Source organism: Passer montanus, unplaced genomic scaffold (genome assembly GCF_014805655.1).
Source record: "Passer montanus isolate IOZ18808 unplaced genomic scaffold, ASM1480565v1 scaffold10, whole genome shotgun sequence".
NCBI lineage: Eukaryota > Metazoa > Chordata > Aves > Passeriformes > Passeridae > Passer > Passer montanus.
Genome location: NW_024356505.1, coordinates 34,412,776 through 34,439,783, shown reverse-complemented (window position 1 = coordinate 34,439,783; position 27,008 = coordinate 34,412,776). Strand labels below are relative to the sequence as shown.

Genomic DNA, 27,008 nt, shown 5'->3' with positions numbered 1-27,008 from the left:
CAGCTACTGAGGTGTTTTTAGGCAGTCCCTGTGGGAATGGCTGGGCAGTTCAAGCTGTTATTGACCCCAGCAGTTTCATTAACACTCCCCTGTCAGAAGTTACTGCCTCTACACTTGACTGAAGGAGTGAATTGTATCAACACTTCTCATCTACTACAGTCCTAAATCTGTTGGTTGAATTTTTGTGGCCACAGATGGTCTCAGCAGCTGGCTGAGCCAGCAGAGAACTGCACTGGGAGCACTGGTGCTGCTCTCCATCCATGAGGCTGGCACAGCCACCACTGCCACAGTGACACACCAGGACAGCAGTGTCCCAGCAGCCCAGCTGCTCCTGTGACAGGGGTTTCACCCCAGGCCTGACCCTCACCCACAGCCACAAAACAAGTGCAGTTTGTTGTAGTAAATGACCAGTGAGACCCATGATAAACTAGGGCTAGGTTACCTTTAAACTGTGGTATCTCCCCTGTGGGGCTTTTAGGCAGTCCTTTATGGCATGCATCGCTGGTCAAGGCCACAGTAACTCCACAGCTTCCAAGCAAAAAGCCGATTTGTTGACTTCCTGCATCCTAAGAGATGACAAAATACACAGAATTGATTAGAAGTGATTACAGGCTGAAAGCACTTTTGTTCTTGGGCACATTATCTTGAGAGGAAAACAGTCTCTTCCCTTTAAATTGATTTCCTTTTAGGTGACTATCAAAATTCATCTGTACATTGACAAAGGAATTCAAAAGCTAGGTATCCTCTTGTCTGTAGCAGCATAAATCATAAAGACAGTGGAAGCCATCAGATGGCATCTGCTCTTGCATCTCTTCAGAAATGACAAGTGGCTGGGAGGAATGCCTGATCTGACAGAGGATTGTTCCACCCAGAGGGATCCCTGGAGAAATTACCAGACAGGGCCCTCATAAAGCTCACCAAAGGCAAATCCAAAGTCCTACACCTGTGGAGGAACAAACTACTGTGCCAGAATGGTCTGGAGAGCAGCTTTTTGTGAAGAACCTGGGGGTCCTGGTGAGTGACCCAATAGCTGAGTGTGAACCAGCAATGTGTCTTGGCACAAGGAAGGCAAATGGCATCCTGAGCTGTGTGAGACAAAGCTTTGCCAGCAGGCTGAGGGAGGGCATCCTCCCCTCAGCACCAGGGAGGCACATCTCCAGTGCTGGCACCAGTCCTGGGCTGCCAGGCAGAAGACACAGTGATACTGGAGAGAGTCAGCATAGGGCCACTGTGATAATTAAAGGACTGGAGCATCTCTGCTATGAGCGAATAGTGAGAGCTGGGACTGCTCAGCCTTGAGAAGAGAATGCTTAGGGAGGGATCTAATCATTGTGTGCAAACACCTGAAGGGAGAGTGTGCAGGATGGAGCCAGGTTCTTCTCTTACTTTGCCCAGCAACGGGACCAGAGGGAATGGACACAAACCAAAACAGAGGAGGCTCTCTCTCACAACCAGGAAACACCTTTTTACTGGGAGGGTGACTGGCACAAAGCACCCATAGAGGTTGTAGAGTTTCCATACTTGGAGATATCCAAAAGCTACCATGGATACAGTCCTGGGCACGCTGTTTGAGCAGGGAAGCTGGACTAGGTCACCTCCACACATTTCTGCCAACCATTCTGTGATTTTGTGACAATTCCAGGAAATCATATGGACTATAGATGCTTCCACCTGGAGAAAGCTTTCAGCCATTAAGATGTTATGATGGGTGTACAGTGGTGAGGTTTCCCTATTTATGCTGATCTAACCTGATTTGTCAATAACCATTTCATTGAGTAGTTACAGGCACATTTCAGGAGCACTACATACAGTCAAGTGCCCATTAGAGTAAGCTCATTACATTTTACTTTCATCAAGGGGATAGAAGCAGTGAGATTAAGAAGTCATGTAATGATTTCCCAGTCTAGGCCATAGATGTTCTTTAGGAGATGCTGTGCTTCTACAGCATTACATCTGCTTTATGTAGAGTGCTTGTCATTACTTTTACGAACTTTACCTCTCTCCAATAAGCTCTTCAACACAGAAAAGCCCTACATGTAAATGTACGTAGGAATATGGACCCTTTATTCACAGAATTATTCTACTGAAAACCTCCTAAGAGACTCAAAAGATCAAATTAAAATATTTTTCAAATCAACCATAGAGCACACTCAACAATGGAAACAACCAGAAAAATGAAACAGTTGCCTTATCTATTGATTTATTCAAAGCAAAATTGTACCATGGAAAGAAAGCCCCGGAGTCTAAGTGACTAATTCTTAATGCAATTTTTATGTAGTCAAATAAAACCATCTAAAATGGAGAAGCAATGAGAACAGAGGAAAAGCAAAAGCTTATTTTTCCATACCACCTCAAAATATGTATATGGCAACAATTATCAGAACTTTGATAGCTGAGCAAGCAATGTGAGACCATTAACTGATCTGTCAAAGTCAATCCTATATAACTCCTCCTATCCAGAACTATTGTATTTGCTTTTGCTTACTCTAGCCAGAATGCTTATAAAAGTAGGAAAAAATGGAAAGGCATTTTTATTTTTCCGCAAGACTTTTTAAACTTAAGCTTGTGTATCATCTTTGTCCATATAAAACCAGACAATGAGAGTATTTGAACAACAGAGAATAATACTGGTGTCTCTGTGAACAACATTTTGGGGAACTTGTTGTTGGCCCCACCACACCTGCACCCGTGGGGCTTCCAGGAATTAATGGGCTTTGTCCAGCATTAATTACTGTCCTCACTGACTCTCATGTCAGCTGCTCCACGTCTCTGTTGTCAGACCTATGGGCCAAGCACTTAGCAAGATCTAATCCTGGTTCCACATGAGGATGAGACCTGTTTCCACTCTTGGAGTCTGCTCAGAGGAAGGAAATGTGGGTGCCTGAACAGTGCAGGAGGGGTGGCTCTCCTGAGGCTCCCTCAGAAGGAATGGCAGGAAGAGGAAGGCTGGAGTGTTCCATGGGGAACACCACTCCTTGTTCAAGACAGCTTTTGAGATCTACTACTCTATCATCTATAAAGGGAGGTCATGAGTTCCTTAAAATATCAGATTCATACTACCATTGCTCAAAATTTCCCATTAAATTTAATCTAATAAATGCTTACTAATATACGTATGAGTTTCTAACTACCGATTTTAAAAGGCATATAAATTTTATAATTGAATGCAGCAATGGCATTGATCTCAATTTTAAATTACAATGTTGTAACTGTATATCCTATAAAAGACTGCCACAAACTGTTTCACCTTTATATCAAGAAAATGCCAATTCTCAAGCAATGAAATCCCACTTAATGCAGAACTTTGTAAACAGAAATTAACCTAACAAATCCCATTAAAAAATCTAACACAATGAAACCAGTAGAGAGTGTGGATCCTCATGCATCAGCAAACCATGGTGCTGGGAGATACATCAGCTAAGAAATCACCTGTCAAACTCTTCTCCCAGCAAAAGAACACAAAAGAAAAAAGAAACTTGTATAAACAGTGTAGAGTTTTTTAGATAACACAAGAAAGAATGCCTATGCTTTCTCTTGGTGCCATATGAACTGTCTTAGAGGATGTCCACATAAATATTAATCATCCATTTGTAGCAGTTCACACATATACATAGATTTCTTAATACAATCTCTGCACATGTAACAGTTTGTAATAGCACACTGCTTTACATCAGGACAGCCCACCTCAAACAGCACTAAAATCTTCACCCTATTCTTTTCTGAACAGATATTCTTTCAATTGTAAGAAAAACATGACTGAACAATCATGTGACGTAACACTGCCACAGAAGATGGGAAGAATTTCACCAGGCATGGGCAGCGTGTTTCACAGACTTTCATATCCCACACCATGCTTTGGTGGCCACAATAAATCCTGCCTTGCAAGACAAAGGCAAATCAAGATGCTGAAGCAGAGGTGCTGTGAAAGAAAGTCTTCTCAAGGGCCACAGGAGCTCCAATTGAGGATTTTGCAATATGAACCCAATGAAGCTTTCTGGAAGTCTCCTACTTGGTGTCCATCAATTCCACCTTCAGTCTCAGTCTCTCACACCTCATAACTAGTTATCCCCACCTTCTGCCTCCTGCTGGTGGTTTCATCCTGACCCAGAATCTAAAACTACTGCAGAGAACAGAGACATGAAGAAGGGGTTGACATCCCTTGCCCCATATTGTTTTTTCTGTGATAACTGGTGCCCCACAGAAGAACTTGTTTCTAACTACTCAAGTAGTGCTGGGCTACTGGACTGACAGCCAGGAGGTGGAAGATCTGAAACCTTTTCACATCCCACAGACACACCACAATGTTCCTTACACACTCAACCATGTAAAGACAACAGTCTTTGCTGCTCCTCATACCTCAGCATGACAGGTCCAGAACAGTGAGGAGCTTGGGTAAAACTCATGTTTGAAAAATGAAATTTGAGCTAAAAGTGCAATTCTTTGCCTGAGGCTATGAAAGCTTACATGTGGGCCACAAACAGGGCTACTGACTTTAAGGGCAATGATTATTACAGATTTGTCAGACAAACTATTGGCCTGCCTTTTGAGTAATGTGAAATGAATGGTTGCAATGGTGAAAACTACTTTATAATTTGCAAAGAGACACAACCAAATAATATTCTGCCAAAAACCCCAAATCCTCTTCCCCTCTAAGTAAAATCAATTTCCCACCTGTGAGGGACACACTGGTTTGCTATTTTAGTTATCTGCTACTTGGCAACCCCCCACTTGCCATAAACAATTTATTTTGCTGAATGTTGTGGGGGTAGGAAAAACCTCAGGGAGGAGACTAGGTGAAACAACTGAATGCAGTCCCAGCTGCAGACAGAGATGCTCATTGTCAAGTCCTCTACAATTCACCATCTGAAGTAACACCTAATGCAGATGGAAGGCAAAACACAGAGCTGAGGCATTATACCATGGAGTTTGAGACCAATGGATGACTTTGGAACTATCACTTTACATTCCTTGAAGGCACAGCACTTGCTGGGGTATGAAAATTGAGGTGTGCATAGCTTCAGACTATGTCTGCACACACCTAGAGAGATCAATCTTTCAGATGAAGCAAGCCAGAAATCCTCTCTACTGTAGGCAGCCATTCAAAGTTCTCCAAAGACTTTTATTAAAGGTTCCCTAAAGGTTTTCACCAGTACTTGGAGGCAAACTGTCTTCTTCCTGCTGCAAAGTGATAATTCATTGTCAGGATAAAAAAATCCCACGTGTGGTAGCATTTCAGCATGCTGTTAATGTCATTTCTCTAATGCTTTGTGAGAGTATCTGTGTGAAGGAAAACAGTTATGATCCTGTCTCCATGAGTGAGAGTGCATGTCCTTATCTAATAAGGAAGGGACAGTCTGTGCAAAGGTTGGCCTGATTGACAAAGGTTACTTCTGTTCACTTGCAAATCCCAGACTGCTTTCAAAATGAGAATTATGTGGTGGAGCATCATAGACTGAACTAATCTTGTTTTCTGTTACAATGCTTATTTGAGCTCCAGTGCCCTTCGCTAACAAAAATTTGCTGGTAAAGAACAAACAGGGCAATGATCAGATGTAAAGGCCAAGCATCACCAGTTCTGAGCAAAAAAAGGCATCAAGGAAACCTTCTTTTTTTAAAAACACAAAGACCTTAGTGAAAATTAAACACAGTGCAGATACCCATACCCAGCTTTAAGATGAAGAAATTAACTGTCTCCTTGGACAACAGCTTTGGTATCTGCCTGCAGTTTGCATGTGAAATCTGCAACCATGAGCAGCTTAACATCCAAAAATCTTAATAAAAGCGAGACAATGGTTATTTTTGGCAGTGGACGCTGCACGAAATACGGTATTCTCTCCAGGAAATTACCATTTCCTAAACTTGAAAATATAATAAGGAAACACAGACTTCAAAGGATCTAAGATTCACTGTGGCAAACTGAGCAAGGACTTAGTGCTCCACTGCTGAAGTGTACGAAGAGGGATGGACAGGCACAGGGCTTGCAGGGCCCAGCAGTTTGCACAGGGGGCTCAGGAATCTTACATTCCTTGGAGGGACTGGAAGATTATACCACTGAAAAGAGTATAAGAAACATTTTGTACATATTTTCAATCCAGAGGAGAAAAAGATGCATTGTCAGAAGATGTTCAAAAGCATGTAGAGCTCCAGTGTTTCTGGCACACTACAGCCCTACAATGAGTAAAGCTGAGAGAAAGCAAAGCTCATTTTATCTCGAGCCCTGAAACACTAGGAAAGATGTCAAGGTGTATTTCCTTTGGACTAGAATTTTTCTTTCAAAGAAAGATATGACTGGGACAATTTCACTGTCTTGGAAGAGATATACCTTCCTGGCTACTGTAAACTTTAATAACTTCTCAGGATTTAATAAAAAGAGCTCCTCAAAACCAGTTTTTACCCTGTATGAAGCATCCTTTAAAAAAACCTCAAGTGTCCTGGAGTGGGTCTCTCCAGGTTTCCTATGACAATACACAATTCTTCCAATCACACTGTGAAAGCCAGCATCTGGAAAAGTACAGAAATGCCTGCTGGAAGCACACATAGCACTAAATCTAATAGGCTAGGAAATAGCATTTTGAGTGAGAAATTAATTTTTACATGCTTTCATGTCACACACACCCTGCTACAAATTGTGCCTATGATAAGGAGGCCATGAAGATCTGTGAGGAATAGATTTTTTCCTATGTTCACAGCATGTGACTGAGCATAACTGTGAATGTGCTTGGAGGACAAAAATGTTATTTTTAGATTAAAACTGATTAGCTCCCCTGACTGTATCAGAGCAGAATAATAATATTTTTCACAGCGCCAATCAAATGGAAAAAAACATTGACTAAAAAATATAAAGAAAAAGAAATCAAAACCTTATTTTAAAATCTTTTCATGAGGGACATAGTAAATCACTGTTTCAACTAGAACTCAACATGCTGAAACTCCCATCTCATCTACTTTGACAGCACATTTTACAATATAGTTTGCAACTCACATCATATCACACATGCAATGAAAGGGTTTGTGACACTCCAGCCTCAGACAAGATTAACATAAATGGCAGTTCTGAAGGAAGAGATACTGTACAGGACACATTGTTTGCTAATGTTTGGGTAACATAAGCAAATTTTGAGAGAGGGATACCATTCTGAGAGAAGAGAGCCTAGAAATGAAGGGATGAGGATTAGCTTTAACAATTTTGGAGAGTGTTGATGATAAAGGCATTGCAATGGTACTAAATTCAGAAAAAGGAGGAGAAATAAAAATTCTGCTTGTTCTATTGTTACAATGACTGAAGAACCCCTTTCTGCTGCTTTTGAAATGAAGAGTTGGTTTGGGATTTTGGTTTTTAATTTTAGATCGGATGTCCCAAATCTACAGAGTCAAAACCATACTGCAGGAATTCCAATTTCCAATTTTTCTTTGCCAAACACTAGGAAGCTTTCTGGGAATAACACTGGAGAATGCTGCATGGCTGCTGGATGTTCAGACAATCCATCCCAGATGCCAGGTCACACCTTCCCTAAAGTCCTGGGGGTATTCTAGGTACTCTGTCAACATAAAGGTGGGATGCAGAAGGAAAGAGCAAGGCAAGATGGACCTTCACCTAGTAGTGAAGTGAGAAAAAAAAATCCTGACAAAATCTTGAAAAAATAACAGTTATACTAAAAACAAAAAAGAGAATACACACAAAATCTATATGCTGGTAAAGCAAAAGCTGCTACTTCCATGTGGGTGCAGATGTCTGCAGAGTAATCTGTAAGGCAAAAGTCTACCTGGCTGCAAAAATTACTGCTCAGTTTTAAATTGCCAGGGACAAAATCCTGCACAGAGCTGTGAAAAACTCTTCTTTATGAAAATGTAGAACAGTATTAAAGCTGCTAGTACAAACTTTAAATATTAAAAATGGCTGCTAATATAACTACCTGAAATAGCTCATCCTGTATCAGCTCATTATTCTGTAAGCCTATAATATAAAATATAATTGCTGGTCTATTTGCTAGTTCACATCTCTGTCTTCCAGAAAGCAACCCAAAAGATGTCCACTGCCAGAATGTACTGAAGCATGCAGAACAGAGAACAAATAATGGGAAAGCATAAACTAACAGTCCAGGCCATTGTGTGATGACAGGAATGACATCTTCCCACGGATGCCAGAAGCAATCCACTGCCATTTGACCAGGCAGAGGTATTCCTTCTGGGACTGCTCAGAACACGATTTTCATCTCATTGTTTCCACTCCAGTTGCCTTTCCATATAAACAAATGCAAAGATATTTGAAATAGTATATGCTGTGAGATTGCATAGCTTTATTTATAGAGTATAGATCATGTTGCTTTTGTAACTGACATCTCTGTTATTGTGTTATTAATTTGATATTTAAACATCATGGCAAAAGATAAACAGTCTGAGTCTGTAGATATTCCTTTATATAAATATATATATATATATACACATGTGTAAGTGTATATTTATATATCCATATATAGATACATATTTTAAAAAAAAAACACCCAAGAGGTGCAGCCAAATTAGGGTAAGTTATTCATTTGACACAGAGTATTTACTTGGACAGCTGGATTTTATAGTTTACTGGGTGGATGTGGTATCAGATTCCAAAATAAATCAAATTTACACCTATCTGTGTGCTTTAAAATGCCATTAGACCTCAGAGAATAGTATCAGGGAGACATATTAGATTTTTTAACCCTCAAAACTATGTTGTTTCTTTATTTTTTCATGGAACAAATGTGGATTTACCCATTTGAGCACTCTGTAAGATCTTAAAATGTACATATGCTGCTGGTCTTATTTTGTTGATGCATATAAAATCTCTGGCTTTTTTATCAAAATAATGCACCATGTTATGCAACAGCCTCAGACTAAATGCACTGCCCACAGATGTGAGGGCACAATGAGAGCCCAATGCAAACATTTCTACTAAAATCACCATCCTCATTCTACTGCCACATCCACCTCTCAATGCTCCCAAATGCATCATTTTACACATGAAACAGCATAACCCTACTCCCCAAAGCAGGCATGGTGGTTGGGGTCCCATCCTCTCCCCTTGCATGGCATTTCCAGCTCTCCTGCATCTTTCTCCAGTCTCAGACAGTTTAAGCTGGGGCACATCCTGTCTCCTCTTTCCCTTGGTCCTTCCTTCTGCTCCGTGGCTCTCCAGTCTGCTCTGCTGGATCTCTTGCTGGCTGATCCACTCCCTCCCTCCATCTCTCTCTCCTCCTTCGCCAGTTTATCAGCTGCCCCCTCCTCCTGATCCCAGCCCTTCTCTCCCTGCCACCTTCTGGTTTCACCAGGGCAGGAGCCCACCACAGATGATGGCTCATGCTGAGGTCAACTCAGCTTCCCCAGAGGTGAGAAAGGCTCAAGCAGGTTAATTCAGGAAGGAATCTCCAAATATTTGGAGCTGTTAATTGGCTGTGTGAGATGTCAAAACTGCAAAGGCTTTGTGAGGGCTTACAATCTTGTTTTCATGGCTTCCATTTGAAAGGGATGGTTCCTGTCCATGACACAAAGATTTGAGCTTCTTCTCCAGAGTACTCAAACACTGGAACATCTCAAAGAAAAGCCCTTGACAATTGAAATATTGAAAATGTGACCAATGCAATACATTTGCTCAGCCCTTTGCTTGGCACCTCGTGGCTTCAGTCAACACTTCCCAAAAGAATCCACTTTAAAAAGAAAACTTGTAAGGATTAGAGAACACTCTATCTGCAGACAAGCCCAGACCAAATAATTAAAGTAAGGAATTATTAGTGCTAGCTAATACAAGAGTGATTATAGAAGGGGTATGTGGGAACAGCAAGACATGGCAAATTAAGGGGATATGACCAAAACAACCCTTGTAATTAATCAATACATTTTGCTGTTCTTACAGCCTTCAAGGCATCCATCCTCAGATTCTGCAGAACCTATCCAAGTGACCCAGCTGTGGTTCACCTCCACCCCTCACTGCCCCCAGACACCCCTTCCAGCTGGAACTGCTCTAGCTGTCTCCTAACACTTCTCTGGGATACGTGGTTGTGTCTTTGAACCAACACTGGATGTGAAATGCTTTTTGATTAGCAGTGGCCAGCTCTCTCTATGAATGTATGTTCTGTGGCAAGAACTCCGGAACTGAATTTGTTCAAGTGCCACCCTTGGCAGAGGTGACCATGGTGACAGAAGCTTTGGGACACATATGCACATATAGACACAGGAGAAGGCATTTCCATGACAGCTTTGAAGTAGCACACACAGCACCAGTGGCATTATAGCATAGCTTGGGTTGCAGGGACAGGTGGAAAATCAGCAGTTGTTGCCAATGATTCTTTGTCAGTGGCCAACCAACACCAGAAGGCTTTAAAAGGCAACAAAGGTAATCTATCTATGACGGGCAGAGCTGTTCTCTTGAAAAATTTTCCTCTCATTTTCCATGCAGACCTGCATTTGTTGAAACTGCAAGCACATTTTCAGATTTTCTATCACAAAACAGAAGGAACTATATATAATTCACCACACAGCACTATCTTGGTATCCTCAGATTCAGAGCTAGCTAACCACAAAAATGTACTCAAAAGCTATGTTCAGTTGTGATTTATTCTGATGTAAGTGCTAAAATGGAGTATAGAGAAGAAATTCAGTTCCTCACCTTTCTTGTAAGTGGCACTTCAATAGGGACGGGGACAACTTCCGCAAGCAGGCAGCCATAAAATGCCACCATGAAAGCAGCAGGATCATTGTTAGGAAACACCAGGGTTACCTGAAAGAGAGAGAAGTATGTTAAAAATCTTTTATGCTAGGTGTCACATCATAATAATTGGCGTTTCCATGCCTCCTTTTGGATGCAGATGATACTGGAGCACTTCTAAGACAGCTATTCAAATGCCTAATAACAGATGAATGAGGAATCAGAAGGAATTTATTCTGATAAATATTCTTTTTATGAATATTTTCACTTAGGATGTAGTTAAATATTTTCATGCTGCATTGTTTTCTACATTGACAACACCTTTCATCTGGTTCTGAATTAACTGATTGCTTTACCAGTGTTAAATAACTTAAATTGGAAATTAGAAGATTCTAATGTAATAATTTGCTTGAAGTTACTGAAACTGAAGAGTACCTGCGACCAAATAAAATTATCCAGACTTAGGAAGTCATTATGCCAATCATTAACACACTGTTTTGTTTCACTACACTTTGCCTCATAAAACAGTTTCGTTTTGGGACTGTCCTGTTTTCCTGTTTTCCCAGTGTAAAGCACTGGAACTGTACACACTGCTTTGTGTGCTGTGTACACACAAAACTGGTATCTACAAGCAAACCTCACATCCAGAGCTGGCCATATCACATGCCAGCCTAGGTGTGTGTTTGTTGAACTTAACAGCTTCAGGGCTAGGGCTGGGGAATTATTTAGATAAAAGAATGCCAAAACCAATCACAGATCACCAGAATGCTCAGTAGCTGCTGAGCTGTGCAGCTTAACTCCTGCAGGCCCTGCCTGAGGCAGGACAATGCCTGAGATCCTCCACAGGAAAAGGGAAAAAGAAGGGAGGGGTCAGAGCCTTGCTGAGGATCCAGGCACTTCAGAGAGCCCAGAGCTCTCCTTGCAAGGGCAGGGAACAGTTCTGCTCCCACTGGTGGATGGTCTTAGTGGCTGGATCCTCTCTGTGGTTTTATTTCAGTTCAGTCAGATGGGCATTCTCAGCTCACATCCTAAACAGCTGTAACACAGCTGGGAACTCCTGCACTCAACTGCAGAGGCATGCAAAGGCACAGCAAATTATTCCAAACATCCTTCCTCTGGGCTCCCACACAGAAAAAGGGTGTATTATCACAGCACCTTGCCATTTGTTGAAACTACTTAGCAGCTCTTGAGTTTTGACTGCTTCAACATTCACTGAAGTTTTGTTGAAGTAAAATCATGATGTTTCCATGTATGCTCCGAGGTTCAGCTACTAGAGATTGTAAGTGTTCCCAGAATTTTCACATGGCTTAAAGGTAGACAGCTTCAACACATCAACTCGATTTCTTCAAACTAGAAGAAACCTAACCCGCCTTGTCCAAGTGGGTCCAAAATATCTCTGGTTTTTAGGCTGAAGACTTAAACCTCATAATTCTTCATTGCTACTTTATCTGCATACTTGCACATTGAACAATCCAAGTGCTGGAGATGGAGTGCAAAGCTCACTATATGGAAATGGAAATACAGGGATTTTGACAGGTGCATGGTGGGGGATGGTAGAGATTGCTGAGTCCAGCAAACATCTGAAAGATCCCAAAATATACTTTGAGGGTTCTTAGGTTTTGCATTGGTCTTTGCTTACATAAAGCCGTTGAAGGTTTGGCTGAGAATCTTTGAAAAGGAGCTGACAGAAGTGAAAAAATTCTCACTGAAGTCCAGTGGGAATGAGGCATTAACTTCCTCTCCAAAAAACATTAATCACTAACACACTTGTACCAAATAAATAAATAATGTGTGTAAAAGCAAAAAGGGCTGAAGGAACAAAATCATACAGTGTATAGTAGCAGATGAGAATCTGGTTAGCCAGTAGATATTTCAGAGAGCAAGATTAATTTCCAGGCAGCTGTCTGGGGTGATGCAAGGTTAAATTTCTGAAGTTACTATAGAAGGCAAATGCACTTTGCCACGTATAATACCAGAAACAAGGAAGGAGATGCAGGCATTTACTTTTTGGCTCAGATAAAGAATCTAAAAGGTGATGTAATGGTAGCCATGAAAACCAGATTGTATTGACAGAAGTTGTTTTTAAACGGAAAATATAAACTATTTTATACATATCAAAATAAGGAAACAAATACGTTCTCATTTGGAAAAGACCAGAAATACATGCCTGTATTTCATTTAGTATTTAAAACTGCATTTAAATGTTGTCACACAACACACATTATGTAGAATAAAGTCACCTTCAAAGAGGTCAGAAGGCTTTTTTGTTATTACAACAGGGGTGTAACAGCCAGAATCACAGCCTAGAGCATCAGAAGTGCTGTAACACCTCATCTTCAATGTGAAGTTGCCTCAAATGATCACGTTCCTGTTACACAGGGATGCCAGGCAAGATGTTTTTACAACACAAAGCATATGCTTTCAGCACTCAGCTACAAACATTTGTTTCACTCTAATCTAGGCTGACTTATTTTAGATGAGCTGCAGTTTGTTCCTTACAGTCCTGTGCTAGCTAAACTTCAGTTTTCAGCCTGAGCTATCCACAAATCCTTTCTTAACATTAGGAGATGCCAGTGACTGCTGCAGAAAATGACTATGAAGATAGGCAGGCAGTGCACAGTAAACAAGGAGAGATGCACATTGCCCATAGGTGAACTTTATTCTTTTGGAGATTTCTGGGTGGACTGTTTTGATATGCATACTTGAATAACTTGCTGCTTCTGCTGTTGCTTAGAGACACACTTGTAAGTCAAGTAAAAGAGAGTCTTCAGATCCTGGCTGAATGCCATTGTAGGAAGCAATTTAGATTAAGGATCTAGAGATCTTTTAGTTAATTTATTTATGATTTATTTCAAAAAGAAACACAGGAAGGACTGTCACTTTTAGTTTTTTTCTCTTTTTTTCCTTCTGGGAAGCATTAATGCATGGTCTCATTTTTGAAGCCCTAAGACATGTGTAATGCAAGCAGACATGTTTCTCACATGTGGCACAAGAGGATCAACAGTTTGAGAATTGCTATCAGACACTGGAGGGGGAAACTTAATCCCACACCCACAACTCTAAGTGCTAAGGCAGGACTAAAATTTGCATTTCTGATAAATTTGTTCTGGAATATCCATTCCATGGCTTAGATCCAAACTGGAATGGGACCTGTGGAATTTTCTATACACACTCTGGCAGAGAAAATGAGCAGCAGGCTAAGTCAGCCTTGGCAGTCAAAGGGGTAGGTTTGTAAGTACATTGTTAGCAAAACCATAGGACGTTCTTGTCTTCATTTAACATCTTCAAGTGCTACCCCTGCAACTCTTGCTCTCTGTGGGCTTTATGCATCTACTTAGATTCAGCCTCTAGCAGTAGCTGCATCAGTCAGAACCAGGAATGGAAATATTCTCTCTGTTACCAGTCAGCGTCATTTATTTATTCAACTGGCTGCCAAAATGTGCTGACTTTGCTTGTCTTTGTCCTCCACAATGCTTCTCGTGTTTCTACCACCTCAACAACTACAAAGTCATTAGTAAGTCAGTTTTTTATCCACATGACACCTCCAGGCTCCATAAGCAAGCTTTTGCTAAACACTGAACTGTCGTTCAATGTCCAAAAATCACTTTCTGTGGGAATGTTTATTGTTGATATTGCCACAACTTCAAGTTCAGGGGGTACCAGCTCAGGTTACTTAATATGCAGTTCAAAACATCTGTCTGAATGATCAGATTTATGGAGGAAACACAGCAGATTTCAGCACCCTGTCCCACACCCCATTATTTCACTTCACTAATTTCCTCTCAGCACCCCAAATACCTCATTCTCTCTTTGCCAATATTGGATTACAAATAATCATTGAGATACTCACCCTGTCTCCAGGTCGTACCATTGGTTCTTGTTTTGTGCCTAATTTATGTAGTATATTGTAAGCAACCTTCATACTTCTGGTCCAAAGTTTGCCTATTAACACAAAATTTTCGAAATTAATATAAAAATTCTTATGTTTTACAAGATTATTAAAGAGAAAGAATACCTGAGAAGGTGAAAACACAGAGTAGGAGCATTTATATTAATTTTCCAACTAGATATGACACCACTACTGGGACTACTGGAAATACTTAAATACTTATCAGAAGTTTTCTTTGAACTTCTTTTTTCAAGACAGCATCACTTTAAAAACAAAAAGAAAAGTGAAAATAGCTTTCTTTATGGCAGAAGTGTTTTAATTTGGAGAAAACTGGATCTTGACTCTGAAATGAACTGTTAGAAGGGGCTGGTACCTCATCAAGTTCAGACATCACCCTACTACCTCAGCTGTAGCACAGCACATTTCAGCACAGACTGACCTTGAGGGTGATGTTCTGTTTTGAGCAGGACAATTCTCTCACCAAGGAAAAAGGAAAGGAGTCCCAAGAAGCAGAGGCAAAGAAAAGAAAACCCAACAAACAGAAAACACCCCACAGTCAAAGGGGCACACTGAAGCAGCAGGGACCCTCTGAACCCTAGCACATCCATATGGCTGTTTTACTTTTCATCCTGGGCCTTCTTCCATTTAACTTGGTTTTTGCTTCTCACCTGCTCCCATACCCTCCCTTCTCCCATTCATTTCACTTGCCCCAGTTACCCCAGTTATTGTCTCTCTCCTCCCTTTCTTCACCTTTCCAGCACCATTCTTATCTAATCCTTATCAAGTCCCCACCCCAATATTAAATAAAGAAAAATTCTGTCCCCAAGACCTCTTTGCCCTCAGGCCTTTCATTAATCCTTCAAGTGATTGGCATCTTTGCTTTCCCAGGTGCCCTTTGTTTAAAGACCTTGTTACTTCCATGTGAACAGCACCAAGTTTAACAGCCCTTGTGCTTGGCTGGCCCCAGGTACTGCCTTTAAGCACTATTCAATCTGACAGTAACAAATCTTTAATTCATGCCCACCAATAACTGAAACCATAATAGGTTCTGACAATGGATTGCCAATAGAGTTCAGCAGTTCAGGCCCCAAAAATGCACTACTGCTATTTATAACTAAGCCAAGCAGTTGCTATAATAAGAACCTCCACATCCTGGTTATAAAATGCAATACTACTGAATCATTTTTAAGTGCAAATCCGATGTAAATATAAAGTAAGATGAGAAGGCCAGATTTTCTTTTTTTCCCACTTATGGAAAATTGGAAGGGTCACTGCTGCTTGTTATGCAGAAAGTACTAAATGCAATTATTTCTTATGAAAACAGTAATATAGTATCATCAAACTATGCTTTGCAAAGTTTTTAATTTATTAAAATTACTCCAGTATTTGCACATTGAACTGTCTTACTGCTTAGAAAGGAACACAATTCTGTTTCACTGGAAAGTCAGCACAGATACGGGAGTATGTCTGCAGGATTAACTCTCACACAACTACCTGCATTTGATGGAAAGAAAGGCTTTGAAATCCTCCCTGCTGCTACAGTTAACACTTGAACTTGACAAGTGAGTAGGATAAAAAAAGGATGCTTTAAGAAAGCATTAAAGCTTCAGTGGCAACAAACTTAAAAGAGCAATTAGGAATGATACAGAGTATTGGAGAATGGAAATCAAACACCTCGAAAAAGTTCTGAATTGCAAAAGAGAACCATCTTTACACAAAACACTTTTAAACTTGAAGTGAACATTGAAGGAGCTGCTGTGAAAAGTTATGTCTCAGCTCTAAAGATTAAATCTGTTACAAGTCTTAAATTTACATTTGTGACATAGTCACACTAATTTTTCATCTATCAAATGTACCATCAAATATTTTCTTTAGAAATCTAAGGGCTATTCATATTACAGTATTTAGATGTACTCTTTCAGAGGTGCCCAGGTATGCTATACAATCATCTCCACCTAAGTGTCCTGGATAAAAGCCAAAATTAAGTTCTCTCAAAGTCTAAGAAAATGTAAAGAAGTAGTTTCTAACAGAGTTTTAAATAAGTTTAAACACATTTTGTCATGATGCTCTTTCATTACAAAAATTTTATTTCATCTTCTAAGACACATAATATAAGACTGCCTTCCTAATTCCACACCTTTCTGTTTGAATACACTTTGAACTGCATAAAAATGGCCACAGTATGTTCTAGTGGCCAGAAAAGACTTGAATATTCTGTCACCACAGCTCTTTCCTTCTCTATTTACTGGTGTGAGACCAACCTGTGTTAAGTATCTGAGGCACATATGCCTCTGAGTATGAAATTGTGGAAAACTGGAGTGAAGCAGCTTGCTTGCATTCAGCTGGGAAGGGGCTGGAACACAAAGCTCTTACAAGCTCTGTAATGTCACTCCAACCCTTGCAGGCTCTGCCTGCCCTCAGCTGCTGCCAACTCTGCTCCAGTGTGGGCTGCCAGGGGCAGGCAGGGACCCCCGGGCACCCTGGTGAGCAAACAGAGCAAAGGCCAGGCAGATCTTGAACTAAATTGTTGAACTGGAACTCTAGTCTCTCTAGCAGGGTATATAACTGTGTTCCAAAAACTAAATTAAAAAAGGGCCACAAAAGGAGCAGTAACCCAGAGGCTGGTTCTAGGAATGTATGGATGATCAAGGCAGATCAGTGGCTTCTGGCTGGGGCACACACTTCTGACCAGACGTGGACAGAACAGTGGCTCTGTTTGGTCACCTTGGCTGTTTGCCCTCCCGGCCTGACACAGAGAGAAACACAAAGGACTCTGCAGGATAGCAGCTCTGAGAAACGGAGGATGTTATAAAGAAGGAAATCTTTGAAGTGTTTCCTTCCTTGGTTCTGCCTAGGCTGCAATTCAGAGCAACTCTTCCTTTGCAAACTTGAGAGATTAGACACTGCTGGGAAAAAAGCCGATTGCTAAAACCTCTCACACAAATCCCGATGCTGTGACCTTGCTGTGACCTGCACGCAGTGCCACATCTGTGCTGTGGGAGGCCTGGTGAGGAGGCCAGCTGTGCTCCAGCCAAGGCTGTCACCCTGGGATGGGGCTTAGGGCCCATCCTGTGCGGGATAAATCGCTTCGTTCCACAGGCTGCAGAGGAAATCTGCTTGGGCCACCGGGGATACGTGCCATTGTCCTCAGCCCAAGTTCAGAGAAGCACCAGCCCTCCTCGGATAAAGACACTGCCATTAATCTTCTCAGCTGGCTTGAAGGCACAGGGGAGGATGTAGGAAAGTCAAGCAACAGCTTCATTTGGTGGCGAGCAGAGCAGCCCATGTCCCAGCTCAGTGCCAGAGCTCCTCTTTCCCAGCCATGCCTCATGCCTCAGCCCTTTCTGCACAGAGCACAGGTGCTGAAGCTGCCCTGCTGCTTCCCTGCCATAAACACCACACCCTGTGAGCCCTCTTGCTCCTGGCATTCTTGTCCCCATTCCCACTGCAGCAGGGTCCTTCCAAACAACATTCCTACCCACCACACCAGCACAGGATTTGTGCCTTTCAGGCTCTGATCTCACTAGAAAAACATGGTACTTTCCTGCATTTAAAAAATGAAGGATTGTTATGTCATCTTCAGAAGTGTTCAGTGGTGTTTAAGGCACAAGGGTTCCTTCTGGAAGGGGCCCAGGCTCTGCAGACCCAGTGGTGGGACACATATCACACACATATTGTGGGTAACATAGGGCACTAGATGTTCAGGAACATGAATTACCCCTCAGTTTTTGAGGTCACAAAACCATTTCCAATACAAAGCAGATTGGTGAAGTTCCCCTAGCAAATTCTGTAAAACAAAACCCCAACAACAGGCAGTTGATGCACACCTTGTTCCTACAACAATTTATTACCCTCCTACCTCCCACTGAGCTGCTAATTGTGGTGCTGCTTTCCAAAATCTTGTATAACTCCACAAGATGGTAAGAAACAGAGCTTTTCTGTCCACCTATGATTGCCTAACTTATAATTGCTTATTTACTGAAATAAATCTTCCTCTCAAGAGTTTCACTTAGCCACTTCTGTCACTTTGCCAGAGTGCTGCTGCCAGACTGCCATGCCCTAGCAGCATGCTTCTGCAGGCAGCCCTTTCAGGCTCTTCACACACTTGCAAACCGAGCAGAGAGTTCCCACTGTCCAGTGAGTAACAGCAAGCACCACTCTGCCTCTGAATCTGAGCCATATCCTGCAGACATCAATGTGCAGAAATGCTGGGAAGGACAGGATGGAGAACAGCATCTTGCCTTCTGGCAGCTGTGACAAACACTGTTAGCACCCATGTGGAGCTAGGAGCTTTTCTCCTGCCACTGGGATTTTGATTTAGTTGATCAGTATAAACTCTACATCAGCAATGATATGTTTTGTAATCAGTCATCTTTTTTTTAAAGTCTACTCAGATGGCAATAAAATTTAGCAAGTGAAGGTAGTTAATACCCAATCCCATCTGATTAAGCAACACAGTATGAAGATAAAGGAAACCAAACGGTCTTAAAAACACACAAAAAGGGATCTGTTAACAAAAATTAGGTATTTTCCACATGACACTGAGGTAAATCCCCTTCCTCTTCCTTTCCAAATCTGTAAAAGGACTAAATATTTGTGTTGAATGCAAAGAAGGTTTTAACAGAAAAGCTGTATCAAGGAAGAAAACTCAGAAAACAAACCACAATGAATTTCCTGATCATTTTCAGGACAGTTTTCAGAACCACACAGCACTAACTCAACAAAGCCAAACCAGTGGTTGCTTACCAATCTCCATGCACAGCAACTGCGAGACTGCCAAAGTTTAACTGCAAATAATTTTGTCAAATATTCATTTTCTCAATACCACAGTACAAAATTCCTTGTATTAAATAGAAACAAGAGCATTTATTAAATCTAGTGTAAATGGCAAACTTCCTAAAGCTATGCAGGTAAAGGGGCTTTTTTTTTGCTTTGCAATAGTTGCAGCTTTACTACTCTGGTAATGCTTTCTTCATGAACTCTTTAGATCCAGCCTAAAAAGAAAATGAAGTTGTTGACTTTTGGGATAAAAAAATCCAAAGAAAAAGAACAAAAATATTCTGTTGCAGAGAATTAAGGACTCCAGACACTCAGAATAGAGGCATCCTTGCTATTACAGTGCTTGATATTGAAGTCTGAATCATATAATTCAGCAATTTTCAGGTTTTTTATTAAAGAAATAAAGATTTAAAGTATTGAACAATCATAAGATTAATATCTGTCTGGGGATTTAAACCATGACTATTCATACTTCTGTGAGTCCTGAGTTATTTCAGAGATAAGGACAGTTTGGTCAGAAGCATCTTGAATCTGTCTCTCTCCTGCTGATAATTGTGAAAATCCTGGTCTAGGACATTCTCACAGAAAGGTCAGGAAAGGGTGCACATGGCACACCAGGTGCAGAATGGCTTGGGGTTGGCTGGTTTTGGCCTGTTTTGGCCTGTTTTAAGGCATGCCAGGATATCTCCAGTGTCAGCAACATAATCTCTGCTGAGGCAGGATCCCTTTGGCTCTAAAATGTTTACAGTTGCTTTAAAGTTATTTTTAAAATCAGCAATTCATTTGCAAACAAATGCCATTTGCCAAGCATTTCCTTCTCCACAGAATCCAAGTGGAAGAAATTGTCCTCTGCCCAGAGAGTCACATCTGTCTTTTTTCTGAGACTTGATGTCCCTGGTGGGCCTCTGATCTGGGAAACACTAAATCAGAGCTACTGAAAATGGTTTAAAAAATCTGATTACAAATAGTGTTAGATAAAGGAAATTAGATTCTTTGAATCAGACAAATTTAACTGGTACTCATTCTGTTGTTTTTAACAATGGTTACAAAAAGAAAGCTCAAAACTTGTTTATTGATTAATTACTTTCAACACTTTACTTTTTTCCCAGCTGTTCTGGTTCCCCTTAGAATAATCATTTTAAGTAAGAAAAGTAGTTCTGGTATCATAAGAACTACATAGGATTTAAATGTCTTTTATTCACATTTCTCCTCTAAGAAATCACTAAGCAGTTCATTATTAATACCAAAACCAGATGCTTCACTACTCTGATTAACTTTGAGCCAGAAATTGTCTTCCTTTTCCTCAAAGTACACATTACTTTTCTAGTCAGAGTTCAGGCTCTCATAAAACCTGATAAAGACATATTTCTTTCCCATATCTCAGACATTTCAATTTATGCATATTCAGTGATTTGATTTATAAAGGGATTGAGAATAACTTAACTAAGATGTTCTCCACTTAAACAAGTTCCCAGAGGAACAAAATATTTGAGAAATAAGTGATATTCATAGTGTTTCATTCACTAGAAAGAATTTAAGAATTTTGAGTACATTAAATAAAGATTACAACTGGGGCACTGAGAAGAGCTTCAAGAACTGAGGCAAACGCTTCAAACACTTGCTTGAAAAAAAGGATCAAATCTGCAAGTGCAGTTATACATTTATTTTATCTAAAGTAATCTGAGACACGTGGAAAAAAAACAGTCCTGACATGCTATGAAGACAAGAAGCTCAAAAAACATGCAGAAAAAGACACAGGAGACAACAAGGCATTACAAATTTGATGAACTCCTGCAGAGAAATGGGAGGGCAGCAAAGATTTTAAGCAACAGCTGGAAGTCCAACTTCTTTAAACTGGTTCCCCTCCTGGCCCAAAGTCTTTCACAACCTGGAGCACTCCCCAGTCAAAGCCACCTGAACACATCAGCACCCTCAGGGGAGAAATCCATTCCAGTGCAGCACACAAGGTGGTCCCTGCAACACTGACCCACCTCTGTCTGCCACGGCAGATCACAGCCTCTGTCCTGAGCCCGCAGAGGTGTCTCTGGAAGGGACAGCAAAGGGAAGTTGTGAGGAAGACTTTGGAGAAGCAGAATTTTGTGGGTTCTCAGAGCTCCTTTTTAGCACTTAAGGCCACCAAGGGCAAATAAGAAAGCATCCTGGATAGATGCAAGAAGACAGCACTATGTTTTTCAGGGTCAGAAGAGAGGCTGATGTAAGAATCGAGACCAAGGTCATAGATGGGATGGGGTTTCACCAAGTAGATGCAGCAAAAGACCTCAACTTGAAAAGATTTCCTCCTAAAATAACCTGTGAGACTTGGACATGGAATAGCTGTAAAATAAATAAATAAAGAAAGAAATGTCTGGGCTGTGTATGGTACTCTATTTAGCGCCTCAAAGATGGATGGGAAGGCAACATTGTCTGCAACAATCCACAAAAGATTGCTTGCTGTTAAGGATAAATTTGCTTGGTGTTAAGGATAAATTTGCTTGGTGTTAAGGGCATTAGGACTCCTGCTCAAGATGGGCCTTGATCTAGCTGAGAGCTACAAAGACATTCCTGGAAATCATCTTGGAAAGTGTGGAATAAGCAGACAAAACTGCAATTCACCCATGCAGGGACAAAAAACTTGAGAAGATATCGAGAATGAAAGCAAAAAACATCAAAGAGAAGCCTCCTCTTAACTGGAACGTTGGAGGATAAAGAAAGAGGATTTCCATGACAACAGGGGGTGTGAGAAGAGACTGAAGCAAAACAGTAAATAGAGGTAAAGTATTCAAGAGGAAGTGCAAGTGATGATAACATCTCAAAAACCAAAAGTCTAGAAAATTAGTATTATTCTTAAAATTATTAATATTTGGGAAATATACAAAGATTCCTGGTAATGGTATTTCTATAAATAACTGTGGAATAGAAACTAGAGGCTACTGAAAATCATCAGGGTGGATAGTCAAAATTTTAGTCACCTGATCATACCAAGCACATGAAGAAATTGAGTGTCACAGTAATACCATGTGCCAGGATTGTGGCTAAGCTCATCTTTCAAAAGTTTATTACTACCAGGGCCAGTGGAACTAAGCACAAGGATAAAAAGTCATGAGTAGGAGTGTCTTTAATGATTTTGAGGTTTAATGTCTATTAATTTTCAAGTTAAAAACTGCCATGCCTGCAGTTGCTAAAATATAGCAGGTACAGAAGGTGGACTAGCTACAGCAAAATCATTCATAAAGTCACCAGTGAAATGGCAGGTGGCTGTATTGTTAATGACATTTCTAAAGCAGTTTTCATTTAAGGGAACTCCTATGGCATGAACATTTCCTATGAAAAATAATATCAGTGTTAAATGCACCCAGCAGAGAAGAATTCAGCAAATCTATGAAATGTTTTGGCTTGCAATTTCTTTTATCTATAAAAAGAAGTCAAAAAAAGAAAAAAAAAGAACTGATATTTTTTCTGATCTCAGGAAACTACTGAAAGGCAACAGGAAAACCACATCCCAAAGTGCTGCCAAATGAAAGGTGTGAAAACACGAATTTTAGTCCTACTTTTCTCAAGATTCAGACAATGCAGAAGAGGAAAGGGTTATTTTAGAACAGAGAAGCAGGCTAGGTGGCTCCATGAGCCATGCAGATATGTTCCTTGGGTTGATTTGCTCACCCTACAGCCTCAGGCAAAGCAGGACATATGCTCAGACTCTCTGGACAGAATCCCAAATTCAGAAAAATGGTTTGATTCTCAGTAACAGCTTAATTTCCTTTCCTGTCCAATTTATTTAAAGCATTCTGTAGATGACATGACTTCTGCAAACATGTAATTGCAAACTTTAAAATTCTTCCCTAGTTTCAAGTAAATGTCCTTAAGGAAGAAAAACATTCATCAATGGTGAATCATATGTTTGCCCCTGAAATTAAGTCACTTCTTAACTCTGAAGTACCTTAAGGGAAAATGTTTCATGCATGACCCTCAGTTGCAAAGGTTCTCTTATGCTTTAAAAGCCTTTAACTATATTTGCAGTGCCAAACTTGCAGCAGACAACTTTTTGGCCAGAGACCATCTGGGTCTGACTCCTGAATGGAAATGAATGTTCAGCACTGAACAAAACAGACAGACTTCTATATCAGAGCATGTAACAACATTCTCTGCACAGAACTCCAAGTCCCTGAGAAGGTAGAAATAAAAAAGCAAAATAATTTTTTATATCCATATCAGTAGCATACAGAAATGTTCCAACTCGCTTTCAAAGTCTGACAGTTATTTATAATAATTCCTTTGAACATCTCCCAAACGTCCCCTGAACATCTCAAAATCAGAAGCAATATGGGAGTTGTCAGGGATATCCTTATGCTTATTTTTATTCGGCCTTTCTTGGTTGCAATACATTGTCAAGCAGTATACATTGAACTACATGAACATACCAAAGGTCACACTAAAATATATCCTGGAAAATCTATTTCAAGGGGATACATTTGCTAGATGTACAATTAACCCATCAGGAGAAATAATTCAAATCACACTTACTACAATGTCAGTAAAAAAGGGGAAAAAATCCTATTAACTTCTTCAAAAAGCTGATGAATTTTGTAGACCAGGTTAGGCTTTTGCAGAACAAAGCCTGGGTGATATCCAAGGGCAATGGATTTGGACATCAATCTTCAGGAAAGTCTGACCTAGGACGCATTTATATTTAAAAGGTGGTTTTAATTTATAATCTGTTATTCCATGGGTATATCTACTCAGCTCTTTTCCTTTGAAATAAATCATACTATAACATCTCAGCAACCCATACTCAGACGTCAACAGCTTCAGAGCTGTCTTACCCTACTCACAAATGGAACAGGTGCATCATTACAAGTTTTTTTTCACTCTACATTTATGCATCTACTATACACACCATACAGAATATATAAAAGCACAAAGAGTGCTCACCATAAGTGAGAATATACAGTGGTTTTCCATTGGTATCCATAGTGGTTAGGCAAGGAGCTTTTGGTGAGATGGTTCCCCATCGCTGCAAGGCTGCTTCCAGGGAAGGAGGCCAGTTTGTTACCACTCCTAATTGCTCCCCACGCATAGCCAACATCTGGGCTCCTTCTGGCTTTGGCTGGTTTGGATCTGGCTGTTGAACTTATGATTATGAAAAGATATACAGTTACCATGTAAATTCTATACCTTGTGTATACCTGTGTAATCAAGAGAATAAGTTACCTTTGCAAAATGTTCTGAAAAAAGTAACATATAAGAAGGCATTGAGAAGCAACAGAGAAATGTAACAGAATAATTTAGTTTTAACTTTAACACAGATCAAGCAGCTGATGCACCTCAGGAATGAAAAGTCCTTGTTCTTACACTAGTTCTACAAGAAGGGAAAGAAACTGCTGAGACAGCATGCATATATTTATCTTCAAAATAGTAAAACTTTCTTTATTCCTAAAGAGAGATGGAGAATACTTTTTCCTGGAAAAAATGCAGTAATGAGATGAACTGCAGAGCTACTGACAAAAATGTACTTTAACAAGTAACAGATTGATTTAAGTCATGTTCAGTTACACGTTTTCTTATAAATTCCTGCAAAGACTATTTAAATTTCCACATCCTGGCGAATCTTAATTCTCAAAGCATTGGTCTTTTTTTAAAAAAGTTCCATTTACTGGCTTTATCTTTGTTTCTATCTTACATTTACTTCATTTTTCATGCTTCACTGTTACACAAAGGATGTTGTAAAACATTTAACATGCTCCCTCACTAATATATTTTCCCTTATTGGTGTTCCAAAGCACTGGCTGTAACCCACAGCTGAATGTTCTCAAAGCAAAGCTTCCCTACACTCTCTTCTGTCATTCCTTTGCAAGCAGAACCAGGAGCTGAGCAAACAAGAAACACCTTTGACTCCACAGCACTATGTCCAAGCTTACTGCCAGCAGTTTCCACTGAATACCAATGATTTTTTGGTACTTGCCAGTACAGGAAGGGCTTACTTGTCTTTCTTAGAAAGTCAATGTAGGAAACAAACATTTTACGGAGTTTGAATAAGCAATCCCCAAACCTTTTGAAAAGCAGTCATTTTACCTTCTAACAATTCCTCGAAGTCATCTACAAAGAACTCTCGTAATGGTGGTCGTTTGGGCCGTTTTAGTGTATTGACCAGCTGCTGAATCTTTGCTGACACTCTGCTGCTCACTGGTACTCCTGCAGGACAGGGATCAAGGGAGACATCAGTCCACAGCTACGCTGCACCCACGAGTCAAGGGGGGGAAGGAAAGGTCTAGGACTGCAAGGCACCACAGCTCAGTTTCATGCCATACCATGACTCAAATAGTTAACATCAAAACACATAAGCAAAAAGGAACAGTGGTACCTAATGTAAATGAAACCAATACAATAATGTCAGAGCGACGTTGCAAAATTAGAGGGGAAACAGCACACAGACTGAGGGAGAGAAGCACAATGGAAAAAATGTCCCTACAGCAAATGTCAGTACCCTGAGAGAATTGCCTCAGCAATGGTCACTGAGAAAATTGAACTGGCCCTTCCCATGATCATTGGCCATACCAACATTGTCTGACTAGACTGCAGCCTGGTGAAGAGTGTGGGTCATAGGCTCTGCCCTGTTATTTATTCTGGGTTATTTTTACACTGCAGGGGACATCTATCCAGTAACCATCTCAAACATGGTTCACATCCTTGTATTACTTCAGCATGTGCCTGTATTCTCTGAACACCCCTGCAGCCAATCCCAGCAATCTCCAAAGGGAGCATGCTTCCCCTTAGAGCACTTTGGAAAACACAGCTCTGAGCAGCAGCTGGGGCAAGGGGCATTTTTATAATGTAGTCCCATCAATCACCTCCCCCTTCCTTTTCTCTAGTTGAGTGCAAAACCTCTCCAATGTGCACATCATCTGTTCCTGAACTAATAGCTTTCTGTCACTGCATTGCAGGAATTTCAACTTCTTACCCTTCCATAAGGTTAGCTCCAAATCTTTTACCAAGTGGTGTTTAGAGCTGAAGCTACTAAGTTTAGATACAGTACACTTGGTCAACAGCTCCATGCTGTGCTGAAATATTGCTTGGTAAGTTTTAGAAAAGAGAAGCGGCAAATAAGGAAGGTTTACAAATAACTGTTAAAAAAAAACCCCAAAAAACCAAAACTCAGAGAATAAAACTTCAAACATTAGTTTTCAAGATGTAGCCATGCTAGGACCTCACATTCTTTGTAATTTAAAAAAACAGACTAGCTGTAACCAGGCAGCATGATAATAGCAAATCTAAAGAGAATCCCTGGGGGCTTTTGCAAAACAGTTTCTGTGGGGAGTCAACTCTATGTTATCTTCATTGATATCAACTTATTTTAGAACTGTAAAGGTGCTGCAAGTGAAAAGTGCCCAGGAAAAAAAACCACGAAGAACACCCAAAAAACAAGAGCAGACACATACAGTAACCACAAAAAAGATCAGAATACTCAAAATAACCCTGGTTCAGTTTTGTGACATACCATCACCAGTCTCCATAAGCTCAGCATTGCCATACTTTGGTGCCACCCGTGCTGTTGATCCTTGGGGTCTTTCTACTTGTATTGAGTGTTCTGAGGTGTAAGTGGTAACATCTGGAGGGGCAGAATGATTTTCTGTGAAAAGTAAGTTAAAAGGTTTAACCGTGTACCTC

The 27,008-nt window shown here is 40.5% G+C and overlaps 1 protein-coding gene across 5 annotated transcripts in view; it reads right to left on the bottom strand.

Moving 5' to 3' along the window:
- Positions 1-27,008, bottom strand: part of DIP2C (disco interacting protein 2 homolog C) — a 310,372-nt gene that overhangs the window by 80,256 nt on the left and 203,108 nt on the right. For 4 of the 5 annotated variants that reach the window (XM_039707449.1, XM_039707465.1, XM_039707474.1 and 1 more), the window contains 6 exons: positions 26,839-26,970; positions 25,416-25,535; positions 24,276-24,473; positions 14,529-14,620; positions 10,640-10,750; positions 443-566 (listed from right to left, as the gene is read on the bottom strand). In XM_039707449.1, coding sequence (XP_039563383.1) covers positions 443-566; positions 10,640-10,750; positions 14,529-14,620; positions 24,276-24,473; positions 25,416-25,535; positions 26,839-26,970 — 777 coding nt within the window. The remainder of the gene's footprint in view (positions 1-442; positions 567-10,639; positions 10,751-14,528; positions 14,621-24,275; positions 24,474-25,415; positions 25,536-26,838; positions 26,971-27,008) is intronic. The other variant, XM_039707457.1, reaches the window with a different exon arrangement.